This window comes from Carassius auratus, chromosome 12 (genome assembly GCF_003368295.1).
Source record: "Carassius auratus strain Wakin chromosome 12, ASM336829v1, whole genome shotgun sequence".
Taxonomy (NCBI): domain Eukaryota; kingdom Metazoa; phylum Chordata; class Actinopteri; order Cypriniformes; family Cyprinidae; genus Carassius; species Carassius auratus.
In genome coordinates this window covers 6,729,738-6,753,314 of record NC_039254.1, presented here as the reverse complement: position 1 = coordinate 6,753,314, position 23,577 = coordinate 6,729,738, and the positions used below count along the sequence as shown (strand labels likewise).

At 38.2% G+C, this 23,577-nt stretch overlaps 1 protein-coding gene across 5 annotated transcripts; it reads right to left on the bottom strand.

Annotated features, from left to right (window-relative positions):
* Positions 1 to 220: 220 nt before the first annotated feature.
* Positions 221 to 23,026, bottom strand: LOC113111637 (transmembrane protein 94-like). Of its 5 annotated transcripts, none has more exons than XM_026276583.1 (32): positions 22,903 to 23,026; positions 21,328 to 21,587; positions 15,976 to 16,095; positions 15,762 to 15,889; positions 15,502 to 15,638; positions 15,021 to 15,229; positions 13,932 to 14,083; positions 13,735 to 13,837; positions 13,283 to 13,369; positions 12,865 to 12,981; positions 12,472 to 12,528; positions 10,646 to 10,750; positions 9,903 to 10,076; positions 9,536 to 9,742; positions 9,134 to 9,446; positions 7,929 to 8,102; positions 7,735 to 7,837; positions 7,425 to 7,633; positions 6,154 to 6,335; positions 5,926 to 6,061; positions 5,736 to 5,845; positions 5,463 to 5,562; positions 5,193 to 5,301; positions 4,768 to 4,957; positions 3,859 to 3,936; positions 3,686 to 3,771; positions 3,495 to 3,576; positions 3,226 to 3,389; positions 3,049 to 3,149; positions 2,866 to 2,959; positions 2,357 to 2,527; positions 221 to 1,314 (listed from the first exon to the last, which is right to left on the bottom strand). In XM_026276583.1, exons 2-32 carry the CDS (start codon positions 21,349 to 21,351, stop codon positions 1,242 to 1,244), a joined length of 4,095 nt encoding a protein of 1,364 aa, XP_026132368.1. In that variant the 5' UTR covers positions 21,352 to 21,587; positions 22,903 to 23,026; the 3' UTR covers positions 221 to 1,241. The 5 variants fall into 5 exon arrangements, with proteins under 5 accessions (XP_026132368.1, XP_026132370.1, XP_026132369.1 ...); XM_026276585.1 differs by having other exon boundaries at positions 3,049 to 3,140; XM_026276584.1 differs by having other exon boundaries at positions 9,134 to 9,443.
* Between the last annotated feature and the right edge of the window lie 551 nt (positions 23,027 to 23,577).

Genomic DNA, 23,577 nt, shown 5'->3' with positions numbered 1-23,577 from the left:
AGTAAACACTGAATGCTCTGGATGGGGGTGAAAAAAAGAATGACTAATAATTCAAAAAGAGTTAAATAGAATTACTTCTGATGTTCTCTAATGAATATCTTTAATAAAAATGTGCGGTGAGAAACCAGGCAAGTGTTGTCTTGCATGCATATGTATGCAAAAAAAATAATAAAAAAAAACAGTGCATTCTGGCTGACAATCACATATAAATATATATAAAAAAAAAAACTATTGACAGAATGAGAACAAGATGGAACATTCTCCCTTCAGCTTGAAAGCTATTGCTTGGCCTGCTTAAAAAGTCTTCGTTTTGGATTTAACTTTAAGAACTTTTCAGTGAAAAAGGAGTTTAAAAAAGGACTAAAAAAAGATATCAGCTACTCATGCATTTCATCTGATATTGATTTGTAAGAGAAAATGAGACGTAAAGCCTGACTGGTTCTAGGTGAGCTAGTAAATGAGTTTACACAGTCTCCCACTGACTGCATTTGATTTTGGAAGCTAAGCTTCTCAGCTAAGTTGCTCTAGCTGATAAATTCTTGTAAATGAGTTCACTTGAGCACAAAAGAAAACAGAATGAAATATTTCCCCTCGGAATATGAGGTAAGTTGTGGTGATGACATTCACATTATAACCTGTTAAAACAGGCTTCAACAAGCTTGTATGATGTACTAAATGAACTGCACGTGTGACAAAGAACCATACGGCTAAAATATGAACACAGAAAACCTACAGCTAAAGCTCATCTCATGAGCGGTCAACTGTTTCGTGTTTGAAACAAAGGAAATCAATATAATCCCCTTTTCACAACATCTAATAAAAAATAAAAAAAATAAAAAGTAAGTAAAAGATCATGCTAATTTAGCCCTCCATTGTACATTTTGGTATATATTCTCTATATCGTGCATTACAGTTTCAGGTTTTGAAGGGGATAAAGGAATGGCCTCACTGAAAAACAATCCCTCCATTAAATGACCCTGTCCAAACCAAAGCAGCATGCAGGTGAACATCCCTCAAATAACACAGATTAAATCTTTACTTTGAGTAAAGCCTTAATCAAAAGATAGTTTAGGATCTTACTGATTCAAAACACAGCCCTCAGTGGCATTCATGGGAGAAATAGAGTTCTGCCCATTGGAGGTGTTGCAGGAAGCACTCTGCTGGAAGGAAATCCAAATTAGTCTTCATCTTCTCCACCACTGAAATGAACATGACGCTTAAGTGTCCCGGACAGACACAGGTCAGAAGGGAGAGTTCATCCCCAGCTTAGTTTCAAACTGAAGCTTCTGCCTCTTCTGGTAACGCACTCGTACCCTGAAATCAGAGCCATATTTTCAGAAACTGTCAGTTATATGATTAATGGTTTATGTAGGCTAGATTGGGCTCATCTTTTTCAAACAGAAAAAGAAATAGTAGATTCTGTCAAAATAGTGAAATAGTTAACATATTTTCCGGACTATAAGTTGCACTTTTTTTCATAGTTTGGCTGGTCCTGCGACTTATAGTCAGGTGCGACTTATTTATCAAAATTAATTTAACATAAACAGAGAGAAAGGAACCAAGAGAAAACATTACCGTCTACTGCCGTGAGAGGGCGCTCTATGCTGCTCAGTTCTCCTGTAGTCTACCACTGAAAACATAGAGCGCCCTCTCGAAGCTGTAGATGGTAATTTTTTCTCTTGGTTCTTGGTTCTAAATAAATGCGATTTATAGTCCAGTGCGATTTATATATGTTTTTTTTCCTCGTCATGACGTATTTTTGGACTGATGCGACTTATACTTAGGTGCGACCAAAAAATACGGTAATATTATCATGTAAAAAAATAATTATTATTTACTCCTGTGATGACAATGCTGAATTTTCAGCAGCCTAATTAACTCATGATCATTAGTTTACTTTTTAGGTCTAATATGTGGTTTTGCTGCTAAATTTAAGAGATAAATTTCTTATCATTAATGTTGAAATCAGTTCTAAATTATTAATAGTTTTGTGAAAACCGTGATAAAAAGAAAAATAAAATAAAATAAAAATCCGGATTTTTGAAGAATGATGAACATTTAAAACATAATTGTCTTTACTGTCACTTTTGATTAATGTAATACATCCTTCCTTACTGAATAAAAGTACTATTATTATTTTAATCTAACTGAACTCAAACTTTTGAACAACAGTTTGCATTGTGGCCTTTTCCTTACATAAAGCTAACATGCAGCTTCATTTTCTTATAAATGCGTTAATTTTGTGAAATAAGGAACAGAGAAAGGAAGTCATTTAGGGATGGTAATGGCATGAAATTGAGTAAGTGATGACAGTTTTCTTTTGTTCCATCTACATTAAAGCGATTTATCCTCTTACCTGATTTCATGCAGTTTTACTGCTTCATTGATTAGCACCACAAGTACGATGGACAGAGAGACCAACAGCCAGATAAAGAGGGGAATGTGATGTAGCGTGAAGAACATCGCTGTACTCCTGTCCTGCCACAACTGATAATCTATCACAGCCTGAACCACCTGTCCCAACAATCTGCAAGAAAAACCATTAGCAAAGTGTGTTTTACACAACAGGTCCTGTTTTTATGTTCATGTGTATCTGATAACGGTGCAGTGATACAAACTACAGCTTCAATGAGGAAAAAAAAAAAAACCTAGGAGAGGTAACGTTAGATGTTACTGATGCACGTGAATGCAGTCTTGTTTATATTTGCTCAGGTTTGCAGAGAGAAAGCAGTAAAGTGAAGCAGACCTGCATTCAAATAAAATCTGGTTTGGCCTATGGATAATGATTTTTTTAACTTCTAAATAAATGACTTGTAGCATGTGACTTTGATAATTAAATAACCATTCTCTACATTAAACACTTACACCACAAGCACTGTGAGACACCACCATGTGTTACTGAAGGGGTTCCTCCTCCACAGGGGTTGTGAACGGTGCACATAGCTCAGAGAGATGACCACTGAAAAAGAGGAAGAGAGATGTGTTTTTTCACTCAGATCATCGAGATAAAATAAATATTCAAATGACAATGTATTTTATTAAAGTCACCTGTGTGCAAAGCCAGAAAACCTGCCATGATCTTCTGAATCAAAAGCAGCCCATTGGACAATTCCCCAAACCACTGCGGGCCATCCTGGGAGCTGTATACACTAATTATTGATTAGAACTCATAACTAATTCATGGCATCCAAACACAGAGAAAATGAAATTCAAGAGTTTGTGTACCTGGATACGAATATGTGAGAGCAGGTGATGTTGCGGTTATATATTTTTGTGAGGTTAGCTGCTCTAGAACACACTTCCTGCAGAGAAAACCCAAAGCCGACTAAGTAGGCTAACATCGTCAGACCGAACTTCAACAGGAACCAGCCCAGGAAGTAGTGCTGAGTCTGTGGGTTGGAGTCAAAAATAACATGAGGGCCTGTGAGCTATGTCAAGTGTGTTTAAATAGCTAGCAGTTTAAATCGAGTGCATTGTGTGGTCTCATGTCTGACCTTGCGTGGTATGGAGTCCAGATTCTTTCCAGTAGCGACTGTCATTACTGAACTGTCAGGAGGTTTTCCCAGGAAGGACACGCTGTGAATGGCAACATTTTTTTATTTATATAGTTTGCCGATATGACACAGCGAACTAGTTATACTAAAATGCAATGTGGGCATCTTTTTTGTGTTTTCTTCCCTATTACCTTAGCAGTGGGTAACAGAAGCAGGAAAGCCACAGTATGTCTGTTATATTCATGGGAGGAGGCAGCTGAATAAGACAGGCCAGGAACTACAAAACCAAAACATCAAGAGTACAAATATGAATTCTGTTCATTTTATTTCCTGTAAAAAACATACAGATCTGTCTTTTTCTCACCTGAATGATGACCAGCGTCAGTTGACACTGCAGTAGGAAGAGGAAGCACTTGCGAATGCCGTAAGTGGTGTGTCTCGCCTGAAGATACATCAAGAGACAGCACTCGGATTCAAACTTTTTTTTTTTCTTTAAAGATGGTTTTACTAGACAGTAAAAATAGAATTGGGATTGGGACTGGTTTCAAGCAAGACTCAAACCTGCATGACTTTTTTAGTACACTAACCATTTTTTGCATGAGCTTTGTGTGGTGTGCTGGTTGGCAGACATGTTTAAGACACATTGAGCTATGGTGCTCATGTGGATGATGCAGGTTTGAATCTTGCCTACTAGGACTGGGCGATATATCTAATGATATGATCATGTGCATCTAGTCAGTAAATCTGGTTCCGTGATTAGCGCTAAATCGCCATCACCTGCTTTCAAATGGAGCGGCATATAATAGACAGAGCCGTAGATCACTGACAAGCTACGCAACATCTTGTTCATATTGCGTATTCATCGAAGGTGATAATGAACGCGATATTGCGTAGCTTGTCAGTGATCTACGGCTCTGTCTATTAAATGCTGCTCCATTTAAAAGCAGGTGATGGTGAGCGCTAATCACGGAACCAGACTTACCGTATTTTTCAGACTATAAGTCGCAACTGAGTATATATATATATATATATATATATATATTATTATAATATAATAAAAACAAAAAAGTTATTTGAAATTTTAATGAAATTTCACAATGTTATTGTTTGTACTGCATTTTTGATCAAATAAATGAAGATTTTGTGATCATTAAAAGACTTGTATCAAAAACTGTACAGAGCCTAAACTTCTGAAGGATAGTAAATAAATGAGCTTGTATCTTCTTGCTCCCATCAACCCCACAGCATGTGTGCATGCCAGAGCTCCCCATACCTGCTCTATGAGTTTGACCATGCTGACACTCTCGCCCTGATGGAAGGACATGGAGCAGGCGAGACTGTTGAGACGAGCACTGAGACCCAGGGGAGACAGCTCATCACAGTCTCCATTCGGCCCGCAACCCGCAGCATACCCAAATGTCTCCCATGAGCACCGGGACGGGTACAGAGGATCCAGGGAGATACTAAAACACACAGAGAGGGTTTCCAAATTCAAATGAAGCATAGAGTACTCTAAAAGAAAACGTCCTTTTTTAGACTGATGTACACTATATTTAATTATGCAACACATTTAGAATTACGCAGCGACAAAATAACTCAAAGCTATCTTTTTAGCCTTTTGAAAATTGCCACTCATTAGATTGCAGCTTTGCATAAGATTATAGGTGTTATGTCTACAGTGATGTCTGTGTTATCCACCTGATGTCACTTTGCAGAAAAAGGCAGCTGTTACGGAAGTTTGCAGAGCTCCCCAAACAGCACGTCACCTCTCTGTTCTCCTGCATGATCTCCATCATTTCACACATTGCTGTCAAACACAAATATTTAGAAGGCTCAACACAAAAGCTACAAAACTTTTTTTGTTCATTAGAGAAGCAGTTTAAATCGCATATCCATCATAATAGAAGAAAAGCGGATCACAACTTTTGCTTCATGCTGACTTTAAAGCTGGTATTGAGGCGGACTCACTTTCTGGGGTGCAGTCTGTAAACAGGGGTACCAGAAGAGGCACATTGTCCATGTTCTTCAAATGTGGGCGAACCTGATGAATGCCACGAGGCAGTTTGGCCTATAGAACAACAGAGAGGAGAGAGCATTAATAAGTATTAAAGAAACCCAAAAACATATTTTAAACTGCCAAACATTTATTCCACATCTGAGAAGCATTACAAAGTCCATGTAAATAACCTTCTGTGCCACCTAAATCTGTTATTAAAATCTAATTGTACTGCTATTGCTTACTCTGTTGCAGTCTTCTAAGAAACTGGGCACATCACTGTCAGTAGGCTGGAAGCTGGCGAGATCTGATTGGTCCTCAGGCAGTAGTGGGCCCTCTGCATCATCACGAGAATCTAAGAAGAGAGTTTGGATCATTTCAATTAGGGAAAATGTTATGTAAATCTTGTGTGCAGGCAGGCAGAAAAACACTTACCGTGAAGAAGGTCATCGTGTAGAGATCCTGCTTGGCTCGGGCTGGATGGAGCACCATCGCAGTGACCATCTCCGTTTGGGGTCAGAGAGATGTGACAGTTCCAGCCCGTCTCCAAACCCATCTTCTCTGCAAACACCTAGAAGCAAAGCCAACATTAATAGGTGACAGAATATGACACAACAAACACATCATGTTTTTACTGAGTGCGTTTTTCCATCAGTGTCATACTTTGCTACGCAGCTCGTCCTCCATGGAGAAGTACACAAAGCGGATACAGGCTCCCACCAGGTTCTCAATGAGCCGCACAGTGTCCAGTCGGGCCTGGAACTGGGACGACACCATTCCCATGAAGATCTGGCCACTCAGAGCCTGCACGCAGTCCTCCTTCTCCAAACCTTCTCCAATACCCTCTGAAACATAAACAGTACACAAACATGTTAAGAGTTGATGAGATTGAGTCATTTCAGTGAATCAGTTTAAACCATCCACTTCTACAAATCAGAAAATGTATCTATCTATCTATCCATCCATCCATCTTATTCTATTTATCTAATGCGCTATCTAACTTTCTGTCTATCCATCCATCCATCTTATTCTTTTTATCTAATGCGCTATATATCTTTCGGTCTGTCTATCCATCCATCCATCCATCCATTTTATTCTATTTATCTAATGCGCTATCTTGTCTGTCTATCCATCCATCCATCCATCTTATTCTATTTATCTAATGCGCTATCTTGTCTGTCTATCCATCCATCCATCCATCTTATTCTATTTATCTTATGCGCTATCTATCTGTCTGTCTATCCATCCATCCATCCATCCATTTTATTCTATTTATCTAAAGAGTTATCTATCTATCTGTCTGTCTATCCATCCATCCATCCATCAATCTTATTCTATTTATCTAATGTGCTGTCTATCTGTCTATCCATCCATCCGTTTCTATTCATCCATCCAGCTATCTATCCAGCTAACCCTCCAGTCATCTACATATCTGTCTATCCATCTATTTATCTAATCATCATTCAATCAATCTAGCTATCTATCTGTATCTAATCCATCCATTCATCTACATGTTTATCTATCTACGGTAACCATCTGTCTATATTCATCCATCCATCCATCCATCCATACATCTATATATCCATCTATCCATCCATCCATCCATCCATCCATCTATATATCCATCTATCTATGTATCTATCCAGGTATGTATATGTCTATCCATCTATCATCCATCCTTCTATCCATTTACATATCTGTCTATTTATCTATCCATCCATCTAGCTATCTATCTATCGAGCTACATATCTGCCTATGCACTGATGTATCTATCCTTCTATTTGTCTGTCTATTCACTGATGCATCTATCCATCTATTTGTCTGTCTATCTACCTATGTATCTATCGGATCAGCTGATCACTAGACAAACATATGGAGATATACATTTTAGCTCTACTGTCCAGACTGTGAGCTGAACAGACAATGTCTCTTACCATCAGAGCTCCAGCTGTTCCTGCGGCTGCCGTGTTTGATGGGGGTGGTACTGGGAAGCTCCACCCCAGAAAAGAGCGTGGGGCCTGAAGCCAGCTCCACACATTTTCCATTGAGCTGTCCAGACAATGTCACCTGCATAGGCTTATAGGCGAATGCAGAACAATATCCTGACAGACAGGCACGTTGGTAGAAATCTAAAACCTTTTTCCTATGAGGCATAACACCAGTAGTTTAGTACATAAACAACATTTTCCACTCTGCAGGTCAAGAAAACTAAATGACTAGTGTTTTTCAAGTTGTGTCTCTGACCTATCCGAGCCAGACAGCGGATAGATGTCCGCCCCATCCCAGAAATCCGTGCAGGCTTCCAGGATGAGGTCGGCCGAGCCGTGGGAGAGCATCTGTACATTATCTGAACAGAGTTCAAAAGGGCAAAGGTCAGTGACTTAACAAACCACCAAGGACAAACAGGAAGTGGGAAAGTGAAAAAAAATGAGTCCTACTGGTAGTGCTGTCCCTGACGAACAGACTGATGAGGTGACTGATGGGGGGCTGGCGTTTGGTGAAGTGTTGGAGGCGCCGGGGAGCAGATTCTTTGGCCTTCTCTCCGGAAGGAAGCTGATACAGTGCCAGATGATTCTCATGCTTAAAGAGTTCCCTCGCTCCTGGAGTGAAACCTGACATACAACAGAACAGGAAAGAACAACTTAGTAATCTTAAGAAAGGACATTAAGTTACTAAAGTGAGTTTAACGTCACTAGTCACTAGAAGTACAGCCAGACTAAAAGTTAAACAATAATTAGGGATGCACAATATCAAATATAGTTTGCTCATCCATGGTGATCAACATTATAGATTTTTTTCCATTTATCATTATAAGTTGAGCATGCACTAATTTTAATGTTCTGCCTGATACCGATAGCTGTTACATGCTTGATATGAAAATTCTGCATTATTTTTGTTGACAAAGATGACAAATAAACAAAGAACAAAGTAAATGTCTGCACACTGGTGATACTGCTACTATATTTTTTAAATTATAAACAATGCAACATTTCGACCAATTAGATAATTGAAAGGCATCTACCTAATCTGTTGAAACGTTGCATTATAAATAAATAAATAAGTGTATATGTATATATATACACACACACACACACGTTTTTGGATGTGCCCACTGTTCTGTATTTTCTTTTAATTTATAATTTTTTTATTAAAACTTAAAAAAACTAAAATAAAAGGAGTCATTTTAATTTCTTCAAGTGAAAACAGACCTCACAAAATAATACACAGTATGGAAAAAAAAAAAAATCTACATACATACATACATATATTTGTGGTGAGCTTTGCTAAAGAATACATTAAATTATTCGTGTTTTTAAAGAGAAATGAGTGAGTTTTTGGTTTTATTTTAAATTACTAATACAACATTTTTAAACCAGGAATTTTCTGTTTAGGGCAGAATTATAATTTTAATATGATAAAGAAAACAATTTTCGATTAACCAGCCTAGACATTTTAATATCTAAATACCGAATGTGTTGACTAATGATAAAAAAAAAAAATGTGTTGTTCATGTTTGTATAGCCCTGTATTCTTAATACGGGTGGCCCACATAAGCTTCAGGGGTACAAAGTAAATAAAATATGATTGTGCAATATTAAAAATCCTGAAAATATGGGTTTATTAACATGCTTCCCTCATTTACCTATAAGGCGAGATAGTTCACAGAGGCCCCAGGGAACATGAACTGGTAGAACCTCCCCATGGCATTCCTGCAGCGCCATGTTTGACAAGTGGTCTGAAAATCTGCAGAGCTGCTGGGTGACGGTGGCATTGCACAGGTTCAATAGGATGTTCAAACCCAGAGGCTTCAAAGAGGGCAGGTGATTCTGCCAACTGGAGTCATCAAACTGAATGCTGACAGGGTTCTGCTGATCCTGGGACAGACTCAACATCTCCAGATGATAGTCGCACACAAAATCTTCCGCTTCACACAGATCATCACCTACACCACACTGCTGGAATTAGAGACACACAAACACATGAACCAAACTGCCCAGCTATAACCTGAACCAGCTCTAGAAGTAATATTTCGACATAATCCTACCTGAGCGATGTCATTATCACCACCCTCAATGTCATGGCTGAAACTGACGTTGGATCCTGAAGGGTGTTTGGAACGGGTGGTTTGGGGTCCTCGACGCTGACGCTGGGTGTCTGAGGTATCATGTGACGTCTCGCTGGGTTCCTGCTCAGCCATGTGAAGCGAGGGTTCGAACGCTGGTAAACACAGCAGTGCTTCGCATTCCTGAGGCTAAACACAGAAAAACACACACAGACTGAAACGCGACAAAGCACAGAGGCTAAAATAATAACTTATTCAATTCCAGCCCCATCAAATACAATTACATACCTAATTCAAATCATCATAATTAAAATAAATGATGGTGCTCCAATCTCACGATCAGCAGTACCTCGTCTCTTTCCTCCTCGCCCTCTGTCCTGCAGAGGGAGGTGACTGAAAGGTCGTCTCTGAGGTCATCCTGGCTGTCATGAGGAGGTTCGACTCGTCCGCTGAAGAACAGCACGGTCTCGGGACTGGGGTTGGGCCAGGACAGAATGCCCTGCTTATCCACACAGCACAGCACCTATGAGAGGTCAGAAAATATGATGAAAAAAAAAATTATATTATGCTTAGGTTTATATTTTTGCATTGCAAACTGATTTTAAATGCATACTTCATACATGATCACGCTTTGGCCATTTAGCCTTTTTGCAGTACTGCATTCATGCCCTCTAGTCTCGCATTATAAAGCCTATTTATTTACTGTAAACACAACTTGACATGGTTTATACATACACAGAGATGTGCTGTAATTACTGTTTATGGTAATTACAATCATGATACAGATGCAGTATCTCAAGGATGCAAACAAGAATTAAGAATGTGGACAGGACAAAGTTTTTAAAATGGTCCTGCTATTAAAGAGACATATTGATTGACACCTAATCTTAATATCTGAACAGGAAAACTGCCCTCCTGAATGTCTATAGCAATTACAGCCCAGCTATAAATTGATAACTATGTTGAAAATAAGCCAAAATGGTTCTTTCAAATGTATATAATTTGTAAAGTGAATATGAATCAATTTTTCTTTTATCAAATTGCAAGCAGAAAGTGTAAATTTTCTAATGTGACACCAGGGGGAGCACTTACAGTGACTGAACCCAACGAGTGCAGCAGACTGGAGGTATAACAGAGGGTCTGGGACTCTCCCTTCAACACACTGACCAGGTGTCTCCACACACAGCGAAGCATCTCCTGTACACAAGCACACACACACACACACACACAAATATGGAGTGAGTCTCATCTGCCCTGAGTGAAACTCAAATCCTTGTATCAGCAGCTTTGGGTTTCGAATGGCTCTGCAAAATTGTTCAGGATTTATGAAACCTGAAACCTGGATCTGGGTGTCATCCTCAGACAAAATAGACATTCTGACACACACACACACACACACATTCAAAGAGTAAGCGTGTCCAGTCATTGGTTTATTCTGGTGCTTTCAGAGATTTAGAGCTGTTTCATAAAGATAAATGCACCATGCAGCAGGCAAAAGGAAAAGGGAGACAAAATTTGAATGGACTAAATAACAGAAGATTTGACTGTGAAGCTTCAGGCAGCAGCTACAGGAGAGGAAGAACTGAAAACTGTCAGTGGCAGGTGAATCTATCTTTCTGACACACATCAGAGGTCCGAGAATCCACCTTTAAAGTCAACATGAAATCAAAACTGAACTGATTTACTTTCTTTATATTTGTATTTTTGATGATTCATCAGTGCATGTAAAGAAAAAATGTTCATCAATATATAATGATTTAAACCACATATAAACTGACTTTCAGCATATTAAAATTATTTCTAAAGATGACACAGTCAAGTGACACTGAAGACAGGAGTAATGACTACATATAATAAATATAATAAAATAAAGTTATCATAATACTATTTCACACTATTATAGTTTTTTTAATGATTTAAATGAATGCAGCCTGACATATAATATATTTTCAGTGATCCCAAACTTTTTAACCATAGTACATTTATAAATTATATCTGTAAATATGTATGCAAAAAAAATATATATTAAATATAAATATATATAAAATGTCAACTGTAAGGACTATACTAGGATATAGAAGACCTTGAATATAACAGACGGAAACTCCACAAAAGTCCAATTTTGATTTCACAGGGTCTTTAAAAGACACATCATTCAACACACACACACACACACACACACACACACACACACACTAAGAAACTCAGACTTCAACTGTGCACAGCTGTTAAATAAAAAACTGAGAAATTGAAGGGGTTCTTAAAACTTTTTGTATTATAAAGTCAAAATTACAAAATTAAACTGAAAAAAACATTTTCAGTCTGCTCATATGTCTGATCTCTCCATGCAAATACTTACCACACTTTGGAAATTTTAAAGGGAAAAAGCTTGTCTTCATCATGCAGAAGTTCTCAAAATGTATATTAACTCAGATAAATGTAGTCCAGACAAGCACCACCACTATAGAGAGAGCGTATACTCTTTCATGCAAACCTCAGGCAGACAGAAGGTGGGAAGGCAAAGGCCGAGGGGTCACAGGTCAGCGTGTGGGGGGGGGGGGGGGGGTGCCAAACTAACCGGCAGCACAAGAAGCAAAAAAGGTGTAAATAAATAAAAAAGACCGCAGGTGTATTGGCTGATTTTGCAAAGTTGCCCGAACGAGGTGAGATGAAGTGACCATGTTTTTTAAAAGTAAAAATGAGAACGGAATAAAAAAATAAATAAATGGTGACGCAAGAAAAAAATAACAGGCTCTTTTCATACTGATCCTCTGATAAACACCTTGAAATTACTGATAATCAGAACAAAAAGGTGAAGAAAAAGATGACGGTTGTGGCAGGGTCCAGAGCAAGGGAGAAGGATCACAAGAAGCGAGTGTTGAACGGGTGGAACAGGAGGAGGAATACAGAGGATATACCTGGGAGGACACCACTTCCGTGTAGCTGCTTAGAGTGTCCTCTGAGAACTTAGCAAGCTGGGATGAGAGAAAAGTCTGATTAAACACCTAGGCAGACGGTCAGCCCTCGGCTTCAACTCTGGCCTAAACGCTTCACCTCGGGTCCGCAATCCCTCCCTAAGCCTCTCTACTACTAGTGTGAGCTGGGCCAATGAGCTTTACTTCCTCATGCAGTGTTACAGCTGCAAATCAAAGTTAATACACACAGTAATCACAGACAGAGCGAGTTACAATTTAGCAGCAATAGCTGTCAGTGTGGGATCTGGGAGGTTATGCATGTTTGTGTCCGCATGAGTGTGAATTCCTAATGAATAGCATAAACAAGTGAATGAAATGTGTGGTGTTCTGTCTTACCAGGCCAGTGGGAGAGTTACGGCTGGACTCGGCTAACACGCGGGCCTCTCCGTACGCATTCACCAGAATCCACATCACAGGAAACAAAAGAGGTAAAATAGGCAATACACCCATCATCTATTCATCCGAGAGCCCAAGAGGAGGACAAAAAGAGGGAAAGAGAAACATCAATACCACCATTGTTGTGGCAAATAAACATGTAGTGGATAAGGATAATGAGAAGGATTGAAATTATTTACAATTTTTACCCAATAAAATGTATATTTCACTTTAATAACATCACTTTCATGGGTCTAGAAATCACACAGAAACCAATTTCAGTGGAAAACTTGGGTTTTCCCAAAAATAAAAACTAACAAGAAACATCCTGATTTGTCAATGTTTTTGCTCATTTAGTGAGCTATGAACTATTATCGACCTGCAACTGAAGGAAGTTGAAGGGTCCAGGGGTGAGACCAGGAGTGTCACAGAAGAACCGGATTGTGTTAACACAGAAAAAGGCCACCTATAGATGACAAAGATGACCAAAGTTCATAATCAGTAAATGGACACATTTTCACACTAATCTTTCACATGAATTAACTGTTATGCGTTATCACACATCATGCAACTGGGACATGTGTACATCATACCAGCTTTCACAACATTGTTTTAAGCTGCTTCATAATAGCTTTTTTGCAACTGGTTTACAGAAAAAAAAAAAAAAAAAAAAAAAAAATTCACCTGCAAAGAAAATCTACATACATACTATGCAATGTGAATACAGCAAACTCTTAATACAGGTGTGGAAAAGGATTTCGCTTGCATGCAAATTATACGTGAAACAACCCCATTTTAAAAACTTGCAACTTGTGGTTAGTTTTGTCATACCAATACAGCAGGACAGGCGAATTTGCCAATGATGGACTGCACTGTGAACCGTTCATTATCAAGGGCTGTGACAGGACGGGAGAGAGCCAGGTCAAGACTGTTCCTATTGGCCAGAAAAAGGTGATTAGTTACTATTAGCTGCTGTGAGAACACAAATATATTCACCTATCACAAAGAAAAAGCTTGGATGTATTAACCTGACGCTGTCGAGTATAGGTGTGCGCACCACCCTGAAGAGGCGGTACTGCTGGGGACTGTGGGGGCCCCTCCGCTCATTCCCACGCGGGGAGGGAGGAGGAGAGAACGGTGGGAAAAGGTCTCCAGGCTCCAGCACGATGTGTTCGTCATCCTGGTAACAGAAGTTACAGTGATTTGAGAAGAACAGACAGAGTGTGCCACAGAACCCGAGAGAAACACTCTTTAATAAAGCATTCTCCAAGCTTTTCTTTTGTACAGTTTCAGATTACAGTACAAAATACCAATATATAGTTCATAGAGGTGTTTCTACTTCAGTAAAAACACAATAGTGGATCTCTATTTAAAAAGTGTACCACAATTTCCTAACTAGCCACAATTTGCGAAAGGTCATTCAAGGTTCTTTTTCTAAGGCATTATGCTATGTAGCCATGGCCGCTAAAAGCTAATTGGTCCAAAATCCCACTCATCAAATATAAGTGTACATTAAATATCAAATACTTCCTGATTGGCTGTGTTTGGCTCACACCTAAATGCGGTTACTGTATTATTCTGGAAGAAACTACGGTGACAGTGCAGTGTTGTTATTGTAAACTAAAATTAAAACTATTAAACATGGTCTTTATCCATTAAAATAAATATGAAAAAAAAAATTTTTATATAATAATAATAATAATAATAATAATAATATTATATATATATATATATATATATATATATATATATATATATATATATATATATATATATATATATATATATATATATATATATATATATATATATATATATATACACATACAAATATTAGACGTAATAACTTTCTAGAATTAAAAATGTTGGCAACTAACTGAAATGAGTTAAAATACTAAAATAAAAAATAAAGCTAATTATAAAAAAACGAATAAAATGGCAAAAGAACATAATGAAAACTGAACTTAAAATAACATTTACACAAATACAATTTTTAAATATTAATAAATGCTGTAATTTTCTACTAAACTTTTTACCATGGTAACTGTAATGTATATTGAAAAAGAACTATACCCTAAACACTAAATGAATAAAAAGTAACTCAAATCTGACTTTACCTTGATGCCTCTGAGAGATGCAAAGGCTTCCTGACCCGGTCTAAGAGCGATGACATCACCTTCCACCAGAAGACTGACAGGTAGATTAACCAGCTGTTCGTCTCTGAACGTCCAATGCAGTGACCAGGAAGGGGAAGTGGGGGTGTAGCGGTCAGGATACAAAGAGGGGGCCCATCTGATTGGATGTCCGGCACTTCTCTCCAAATAATCTGACAACCCATGGGAACAATGAGAAAGTTACTTGTTAAGACTTGGAACAACAAGCCTAGCAATGCCATGGAATGACATGAGAGTGAATAATGACACAATTTTCATTTTTCCTTGAACTCTATCATAATTCCAGTTATATCAAAGTGTATTTAGCATTGCATGGAAATATAATACCGATGAATGAACGGATGAGCCACAGCATAACCATAATTATCATTTCCTGAGGCATGACTGATTTCTTTGGAAGTTTATACAGTCGCTGTTCTCTCACCGTTCAACTGTGAGATGATGGACTTGAGCTTCCGCACCATCTCACTCATCCGTAAGCTCTGCTGCCGCCTGATGAGGAGGAGGTTTAGCAGCAGGAGGAGGAAGAGTGCACCCGCGTTCACTAACACTATGCCCTGACTGAAACAAAAAAGGAAAGAGATTTACGTAAAAAAAAACAAAAAAAACCTGGTAGCTAAACTCCAATACATGATGTCAAATCAAACGGTCAATCAACAGTTTTTGGCTCTAAGCCCTGCCCACCTGCCTGCCGGCTGACTGCCATAACAACACAACAGTCCAACCACCACAACCAGAGTGAGAACAGCTCCTGGCCAATGGAAGCACGAATGCCGGCTGTCATGATGAAGGAAGCTCTTAGCCCACAGCTCCTTTAAAACAAAAAGGAAAACCAAAATCAGGAATTCCCTGACAAAAGTAATATAACTGTGTTGATAATATGCAATTCAGAACAGACCTGTACGGTGGATCTACGCCGGCTGGATTTCTGGTGTTGTCCCAGTAAGTTGGACAGCTGGTCCCGCAGGGTGCACAGAGCCTGAGCCGTGGACAGTCCCAGTGGAGTCGCCTCCTCCTCCTACAGCACAACCACATTTCACAATTAGTTGGACACATGAATTTTCTGTGTTGACCAATAGAAACCTGCTTTGCTTGAAAGTTAATTGTGTGAGAGTTGTGCTTCATACATCAATACATTATTTTTCTATAGACAAAGGACTTTTGTACATAAAATTTGGCTAACGTGACCACAACTTAAGAATGGTGTCTATTATAGACAATAGCTCCTTTCCTCCAGATTAGAAAACTAATACCAATATGTTAAGTAATGAAGTTATAATGTAAGAGAGTTTAAACGTGGAAATATGAAGCTTGTATTGTTATAGCAGTTTTTATAATTATAACATATATTTAACCTGTTAAATGTCACCCCGTCCCGAATACGGGACGCCTACGTTGACTATACTATATTACAATCAAATCTAATCTAATCTTGACAAACTATATATCGTTGGAAAGGTCTAAGACTCCCAAATATATATTTTACCAATGTCTTTTGTTAAAAATGATGTAGGAAAAGTAATAGATGAATTTATGACAAGAGTGCACCCTCAGAAATCTACATTACAAAAGGAGTTTTGACCTTTGTTTAAAAAAAAAGACTTCCTCGTTGCCTTTTTCTCTATCACATTTTAGAAATCATCAGAAGTTATATATCACTTGAAAACATAAAATCTAAAAATTCATCCTTCAAAACCCATTTTAAAATCAGACATTGCATTACCATGTAAATGGTACATCAAAATCATGTTACAAAATTTTTTCAGCCATGAATTATAAAAATTTAGGTTTGTATCATGCAAATTCAAGTCTATCTTCAAAAACGTGAGTGACAGTTAACAGGTTTAATATAAAATGTATATTTATTGGCACTGTAGGATGATTATATTTACATTTATTGCCATATCAGCTTCACAGGTTAGTCAACATTCAACGATATAGTAATCAACTTTTTAGAAAATATTTTATAAATTCAACTTAGAAATATTTTCACTATGTGCTTGAACCCCTAATAATATAGACTAAACAACATACAACTCTTTGTAAGATCCTTTAAATGTATTTACAATAAAACTGTAAAAGTTTTCTTGGTCCGACTTACAAAATAAGACCTGCAAAGTTTGCACTAATTAAAAAAAAATGGAAGGACCAGAAACATGTTTTATAGACAAGTCTTGTATTACTAGAGCTATACAACACTAGTCAACATACGTGTGGCTATACTAACAACTAAACAAAAAAGCACCCTCCACAGATTGTCCCAGTCTGAGAAACAAGCTGCTATAATTTTTGTAGAAACTGATTTCATGCCCTAATGTTTTTCATTTAACCTGAAACATTTTATATACAATTAATAACAATCCGATGCTTTTTTTATTAGCTTTATTCACCAGTTCTGAACTACTGAAGCAAAACATTGAGGGAATGTAGACACAGTAACTCAAACCAATATAGTTATTTAGACAGAAATGTCATTCCTCAACATGGCTTGAATGGTCAGAAAAGCCTTTCTTATTGTCCGCTGACGAATTCTGGTTATCCTACCAGTACACTTCTGGGACGGCTGGGTTCCTGTAGTAGCAAACGTGAGCCTCAGCACTATAAATAAACACACAGCTTTCCCACAGAGAGGCACTAAATCCCTGCACGAGCATCTCTCACACATCAACAAGCAGGGATTTACCAGCTCGGACACATGCAGTCACGCATGCTGGCCTATTACGGGTAAAACCTCTCAAGACCTTTAAAAATGCATGGAACAATTACACCCAGAGCCGAGAAGAGTGCACATGCATCTGGCATGGGACTCTCACCTGTTCACGGTGCTCAAGATTAATCATACACACACAACAGATTTAAGCATTTCGATTCGCACACAAGACCAAAATGTTGGATGCCAGACAATCGGACTCTGACAGATCACAAGCAAACGAGTTTGTTATAAGAAGTGTGCACAGATCCACTCACTTTATTCTTCCAGAACCAGGTCCCATTTTTCAGGATCATGGCTGCGAATGGTCCCTCTGCTGCAGACAGACTAATGTGTGACTGGTGCGCGTGTGGGTTGGACAGGATAGTGGCGGGGTGCTACGGGATAATGTATGCTGCTGTTTCAGCACCAGTCGCACGGTCTGGACAGACAGTCTCTGCCTCTGCGCATTCACAGGCTGTCTTTTGGGCACGTCCCAGCCACCCTGGTGTAGACTGCCAGCTAAAAAAGCTTTGCAAACTAAAACCAAGGCAACTGACTAGAGACGATGACCACACAAGAGTTCTTTTTTTTTTTTTTTTGACAGTAACAGTGTGCAGGTATCCTGAAACTAGTTAAGCTTAAGGAGAATTAATAGAAAAGTAAGGAGATTTTGTGAATTCTAGTGTTAATTAATCTGAGAGCTCTGCAGAGGCAGCTGCGACACACCGCCTGAAGAGAAACAGGCAAAAAGGGTGTAAAATGGCAATGAAAAGCCAGATGGGAAAGAGCGGGTATCAGGGCTGGGGAGCTTTTGAGAAAAAGAACTGGAGTATGAAGTGAGGGAGAGGGGCTTGACAGACAAGCAAAAACACTGTGTGCCCTCGCCGCCCTGTCCAGGCATTCATCCATTCCAGCTAACACAGCAATTTAGGATCCTAGCAGCGATGCGGTGCGGCAGGACAGAGAGCATCCTCAATGAACCTCACAACCTTACCAAAGTAAAGATCAAACAATCATTAAACCATAACAAACACTGGCTGTTTTAATTAGTGATAAAAAAAGTGTTTACATTTTTTTTTCATTGTTATGACATAAAAGGAACACGTGTGTATATTTATATAAACACTCTTACAATACATAGAATTTTCTTATTTTATTTTTAATTATTAAATCTACATTAAATCTAAATCATGCTAAGTTATAATTATATTAAGTGGTATACATAAACTAAAGTCAATTAAATGTTAAAAATATAATAAAAATGTTAGTGTAGTATGGAATAATTGACGACGGGCCGTTGAATTATAAGAATAAGGAGTCAATTATTCTGCTTATAATACGGTTACCACACACCTCAAGACATCGATCAGGTGATATATTTAAAGGGATGTATCTGGTTTTTGTACTTAAATCACTATTGTGAGTAGGATTATTCCTTCCGCATCTCATCCAATGCCTCTTTTGCTAGTTCCAAAACATGGAGGCTTGAGCGGCTGATAGCATTCTAATGCAGTTATTAATGAAGTTATTAGAAAGATTAGTACTATGCGAAGTGATATGGAACTGTAAATCGATCAAGAGAGCTTGCTGGAACTATGTCGCCGTGCGTTCCTGGAAAACTATTGCACAACTCAGAACGGATCAGATTCAAGCATTCAACGGCCCTTGTAGTATAAAAACATATGATGTATACTACTGCTTGAGTACTTTAGAGATAATTCTCTGTTTTTCCATTGTTTCACATTTGGTGGTGTTAAATACAGCTTTTAGAAATGCAGCATAGAACACAAAATACTACTTTTCCCCCAAAATACTAGTGACAAAAATATTGTACTTTCATATTAATCATTCATTGCTGAGGTCCATCAAAATACTTAAAGGGGGAGTACAATGGTGTTTCATGTATTCAAAGTGACCGTGCACATCAACACGCTTCCAAATCGTAGGCAGCGCTGCATAGGATTTGTTTGAGAATGCATCCAAATAAGTGAATGTTCAGCTTCCCCAAGAACCCAGTGTTACATGAACAGTGGATGCAGTTTGTTTTTCCGGGGCAGCAACGGAGTGTAGCAAGTGTGTTTGTGTTCTGGTCCTTTGAGTGACCAATGTTTTATAAACAAGGCCCAAGTCGACGCTGGATTTTCACATCGTTTGCTATTAAAACATGGAGCCGTCCCTGTGATAAAAGACCCCATTCATATAAGTACACTTGCATCAGATTTCTGTATTTTGTTGGAAATCAGCACATAAGTGAATATATGTTAATAGAAACTACACGAAACATCAGTATTATAGCTCCGCTCACGGCACGCCTCCAGGAGCTCGGCTTTTTCTGGAAAGAATCGGAAAGCTGTATTTTCATTTAAAAATATGATAAAACTAAAGAATTTTTGGATATATGAAGGATGCAGTACTACCCTATAGGTACTCAAGATTAACATGAGATTAGGTGAAGCTGTGTATGTTATGTACCCTTTAACAAAACTTCACATCCTCACTGAACCTCACAGTCTTGCAATGCACCCCAGATTCAGGATCTGATCCAGAGCCCCGTTCCTCTACCATAACAACGACTATCCCAGCACACTCCTCTAACCTCAGCAAAATCAATACAGGTAAGTCAAGAACTAAGAGAGGATCCCAGGAACATCATTACTGCCAATTACACAATGACTTTAATGATGCTGTCCATCACGAGCAATGTTACAAAACAAATTCAGACAAAGGCTAATTTAGACATTCAAGTCCACACACAAGGTTGTGTGCATTAGTTTTCAAATGATTACCAAAAATAAATAAATATGCTTTTCCATACAAATTTGCATATAACATGATAATATGTATTTTTAACATGATAATACATTAAACAAGTCTCCTGCTTTCACAAGATATGAGTAAAGTCAAGCCAACCTCACCGCTTTTCAGTCACATTATGAACTACAACAAAGAAAGGCACAACATATCAGCCTTTCTTGTCCAAAAAGATGATATGGCTTACACAAACTCTACAACTTCCATCTCCATTAAAAAGAGTCTGGGCATGGTTCAAGCTAATTATTACAGGACTCCTCAGAGCAAAATAAGAACGAATCTCCCCTGTGAATAAACTTTACATTTGTCTATTTTAGAGTGTTGTGCCCTTGACCTTGATTATGCAAAAACTTTCATTCCCACCAGCTTTTTAGCACTTCCTGTACAGAGGTCTAAATATGCCAGAGAACAATAATAATAAAACAAAACTGTGAAAGTTTTCCAGTCAGTGAGTTTGAGTTCATAATAGTTATTAATGCATTGTCTTTGGTGGCTGGAATTTGCTTAGAAAATGTGGCCATATTATTTAATTAAACTCTACTACAAAATTAGTATGAATATTTAAAAAAAATTATATGATATTAAAATGAGAGATGCCTTATCTGTGCAAAGTCATACCTAATCTTTCAACTCGATTTCTTGTTGCTGTTGTTTTACAAACAGAGTGTAAAAATAATTTTCAGTGGTGATCAACAGTCTGAGCTAACCCACTCTCATCAATAAGAGGAAGACACCTCAAGACCTTACCTGTTTCTTATCCTGTAGCTCCATGGCAGCCGCCGTCTCTCACCATGCTCTGTCGAGATGCCCAGAGCTGGTAGTTACGGTCCACACTTGTCCCGATCCCAGTCCGGCTGGCAGAGGTAGGCAACTGTGGCCCCCAGCTCCAAGATGCTGGACCAGCGGGGACTGCCAGTCTGAGGGACGGATGTCAGGGCTGTAGTCGTGCCCAGGGAACTGGAATCAATGAGTGGGTGTGGCTTCTCTCTTCTTACATTCAAAGGGATCTGATCAGGACAGAAAGCGTTAGAAAAGGAGTTAATACAAATAATTAAAGTCTACAAATAACGGTCACCGGATCTACAGAAGATGTTCAGACTGGCCTTCGCTCACTTAATCATTTCATTGACAAAGGCACACAAGAGTGCAATAAAGAGAAATAGCAGGTATAGCAATAGCAATAGCAAAGGGTAGTTAACACACAACATGTCAATACCATAGAATTTTGTTTAGGCAAACTGTTTCCCACTTAATCTCCCAATTAAAAAATAAAAATAAAACACCTTATTTCATATTTATGCCAATGCCACCTGACGCCAACCTGACATAATCAGGTTCTGGCAATCATTCAAGATGTTTCATTTAATACAAATGAATATTCTTGCTCGCATGAAAGTGGTGAGCTTCCCTTTTCCCCTTATGTCACTGTAAACATGATCAATTAGGTAATGACAGTCTAAAATTAAACAAGAGAAATTATGTAAGATTACCAGCAATCTGCAAAAAATAATTGCTTTTGGCTTCTAACTCAAACAATGTAGGGCATTTAATCATTTAATCCGTGGCTTTCTAAGTAAGACGCTATATTTGACAAACAAATCACTGAGCGTTTGGCTTATTCTTTAGAGAGAAAGCAAACCTAAGCAGCAGACTTGTGAGTTAACTCACCAATGATTCTGAATATCCAAACTGGCTCACAACACTGTAATTAACAATCAATGGAGCATACATACACACACAAATATGACTTGCATAATCCAAAATATTCAGTACTGACCTGATTTATAAGGTAACAGCATTAATAGTTTGCTACTAAAGGCTTTAATATTTGACTACATGGAGAAAAATTACACACAGGATGCATCTGAACAACTATAGTCTAAGCTTTAAAACAAGACGACAGTTTTGTAGAGACATTTCTTTTAGAAATATATATATATTTCTACAGAGAAACGGTAAATAAGCAGTGGTATTTGTTAAATTTATCAAATAAGATTGTTTACAGTAACAGCTTGCACTGATCGATTAACGTACACATCATTAAATATTATATTCCAAATTTTTTCCGATTATTATAGGACCTATGGTAATGTGAAAGTCATGTTGATCGTTTGATCAAGACTCGAGAATTAACAATCTGATGGAAACAACCTTGCTGTGTTTCACTGTTGAAATTAGCTGTCAAAGTTAGTCATTTATTTATAAATATCATTAAACCGCTTATAAACCATCGAAACAGCTGGTTCGTGTTAACTGAGGTGGCCTAGGGGTTAAATGCTACTGGCTACATTTTCAAATTACACTAAATCGACGCAAACTTACGTTATAGAGCTGCAACATCAACGACCAGCAAGTGGCATCGTCAATCATCAAAAGAGTTTAAGCAGAATCAAATAATATACGTCTCAAAATCCTTGGACTCTCTCTCTGGTGACGGCCATGTTAGTGACTGGAAGGGCGTGGTATGTTTGTGCAGAGACGATGTAGTGGAATATGATTGGTCAGTGTTATATGAAGGGCGGGATTTGCTTTGTTTTGTCCTTTGTGATTGGTTAGTACTACAGGGCGGGTAATCGGCCTGCTTTTGTCTGGCTCATAGGGCGGAGCCTCTGTCTGTGTAGTTGCCCTGAACATCAGGGTTAAACATTTATCCCGGTTTCACAGACAAGTTTAAACCTAGTCCTAGAATAAAATGTAAATCTGAGCTCTTGAACTGAAATTAACTTGGACTGACTGATCTTAAAACGTGCCAGTCCCTTTGTTTTGTCTTAAGATGAACACCAGTAATGTTTTTTTTTTTCTAAGGCATGTTTATAAACGAACATAGATGTTTTAATTGAACTATGGCTTTATGCTGGTTTAGGCTAAGCCCTGTCTATATAACCGGGCCTTGATGTCATATATTTACAACCCAAAATGTAATAAAATTATAAAAAATGTGTTTCAATAAAGGAAAATAATTATCCGTGGGAAAATGATGTTTTAAGAAGTCTTTAA

Bases quoted from the DNA above. Each gene is read 5' to 3' on its own strand.
- LOC113111637 (XM_026276583.1), bottom strand. From the start codon at position 21,351: ATGGAGCTACAGGATAAGAAACAG. The intron at 15,639-15,761 runs GTGGGCAGGGCT...TTTTTGTTTCAG, and splicing joins GGCAGTCAGCCGGCAGGCAG to TCAGGGCATAGTGTTAGTGA. The intron at 9,743-9,902 runs GTACTGCTGATC...TTCTGTGTTTAG, and splicing joins GCGAGGAGGAAAGAGACGAG to CCTCAGGAATGCGAAGCACT.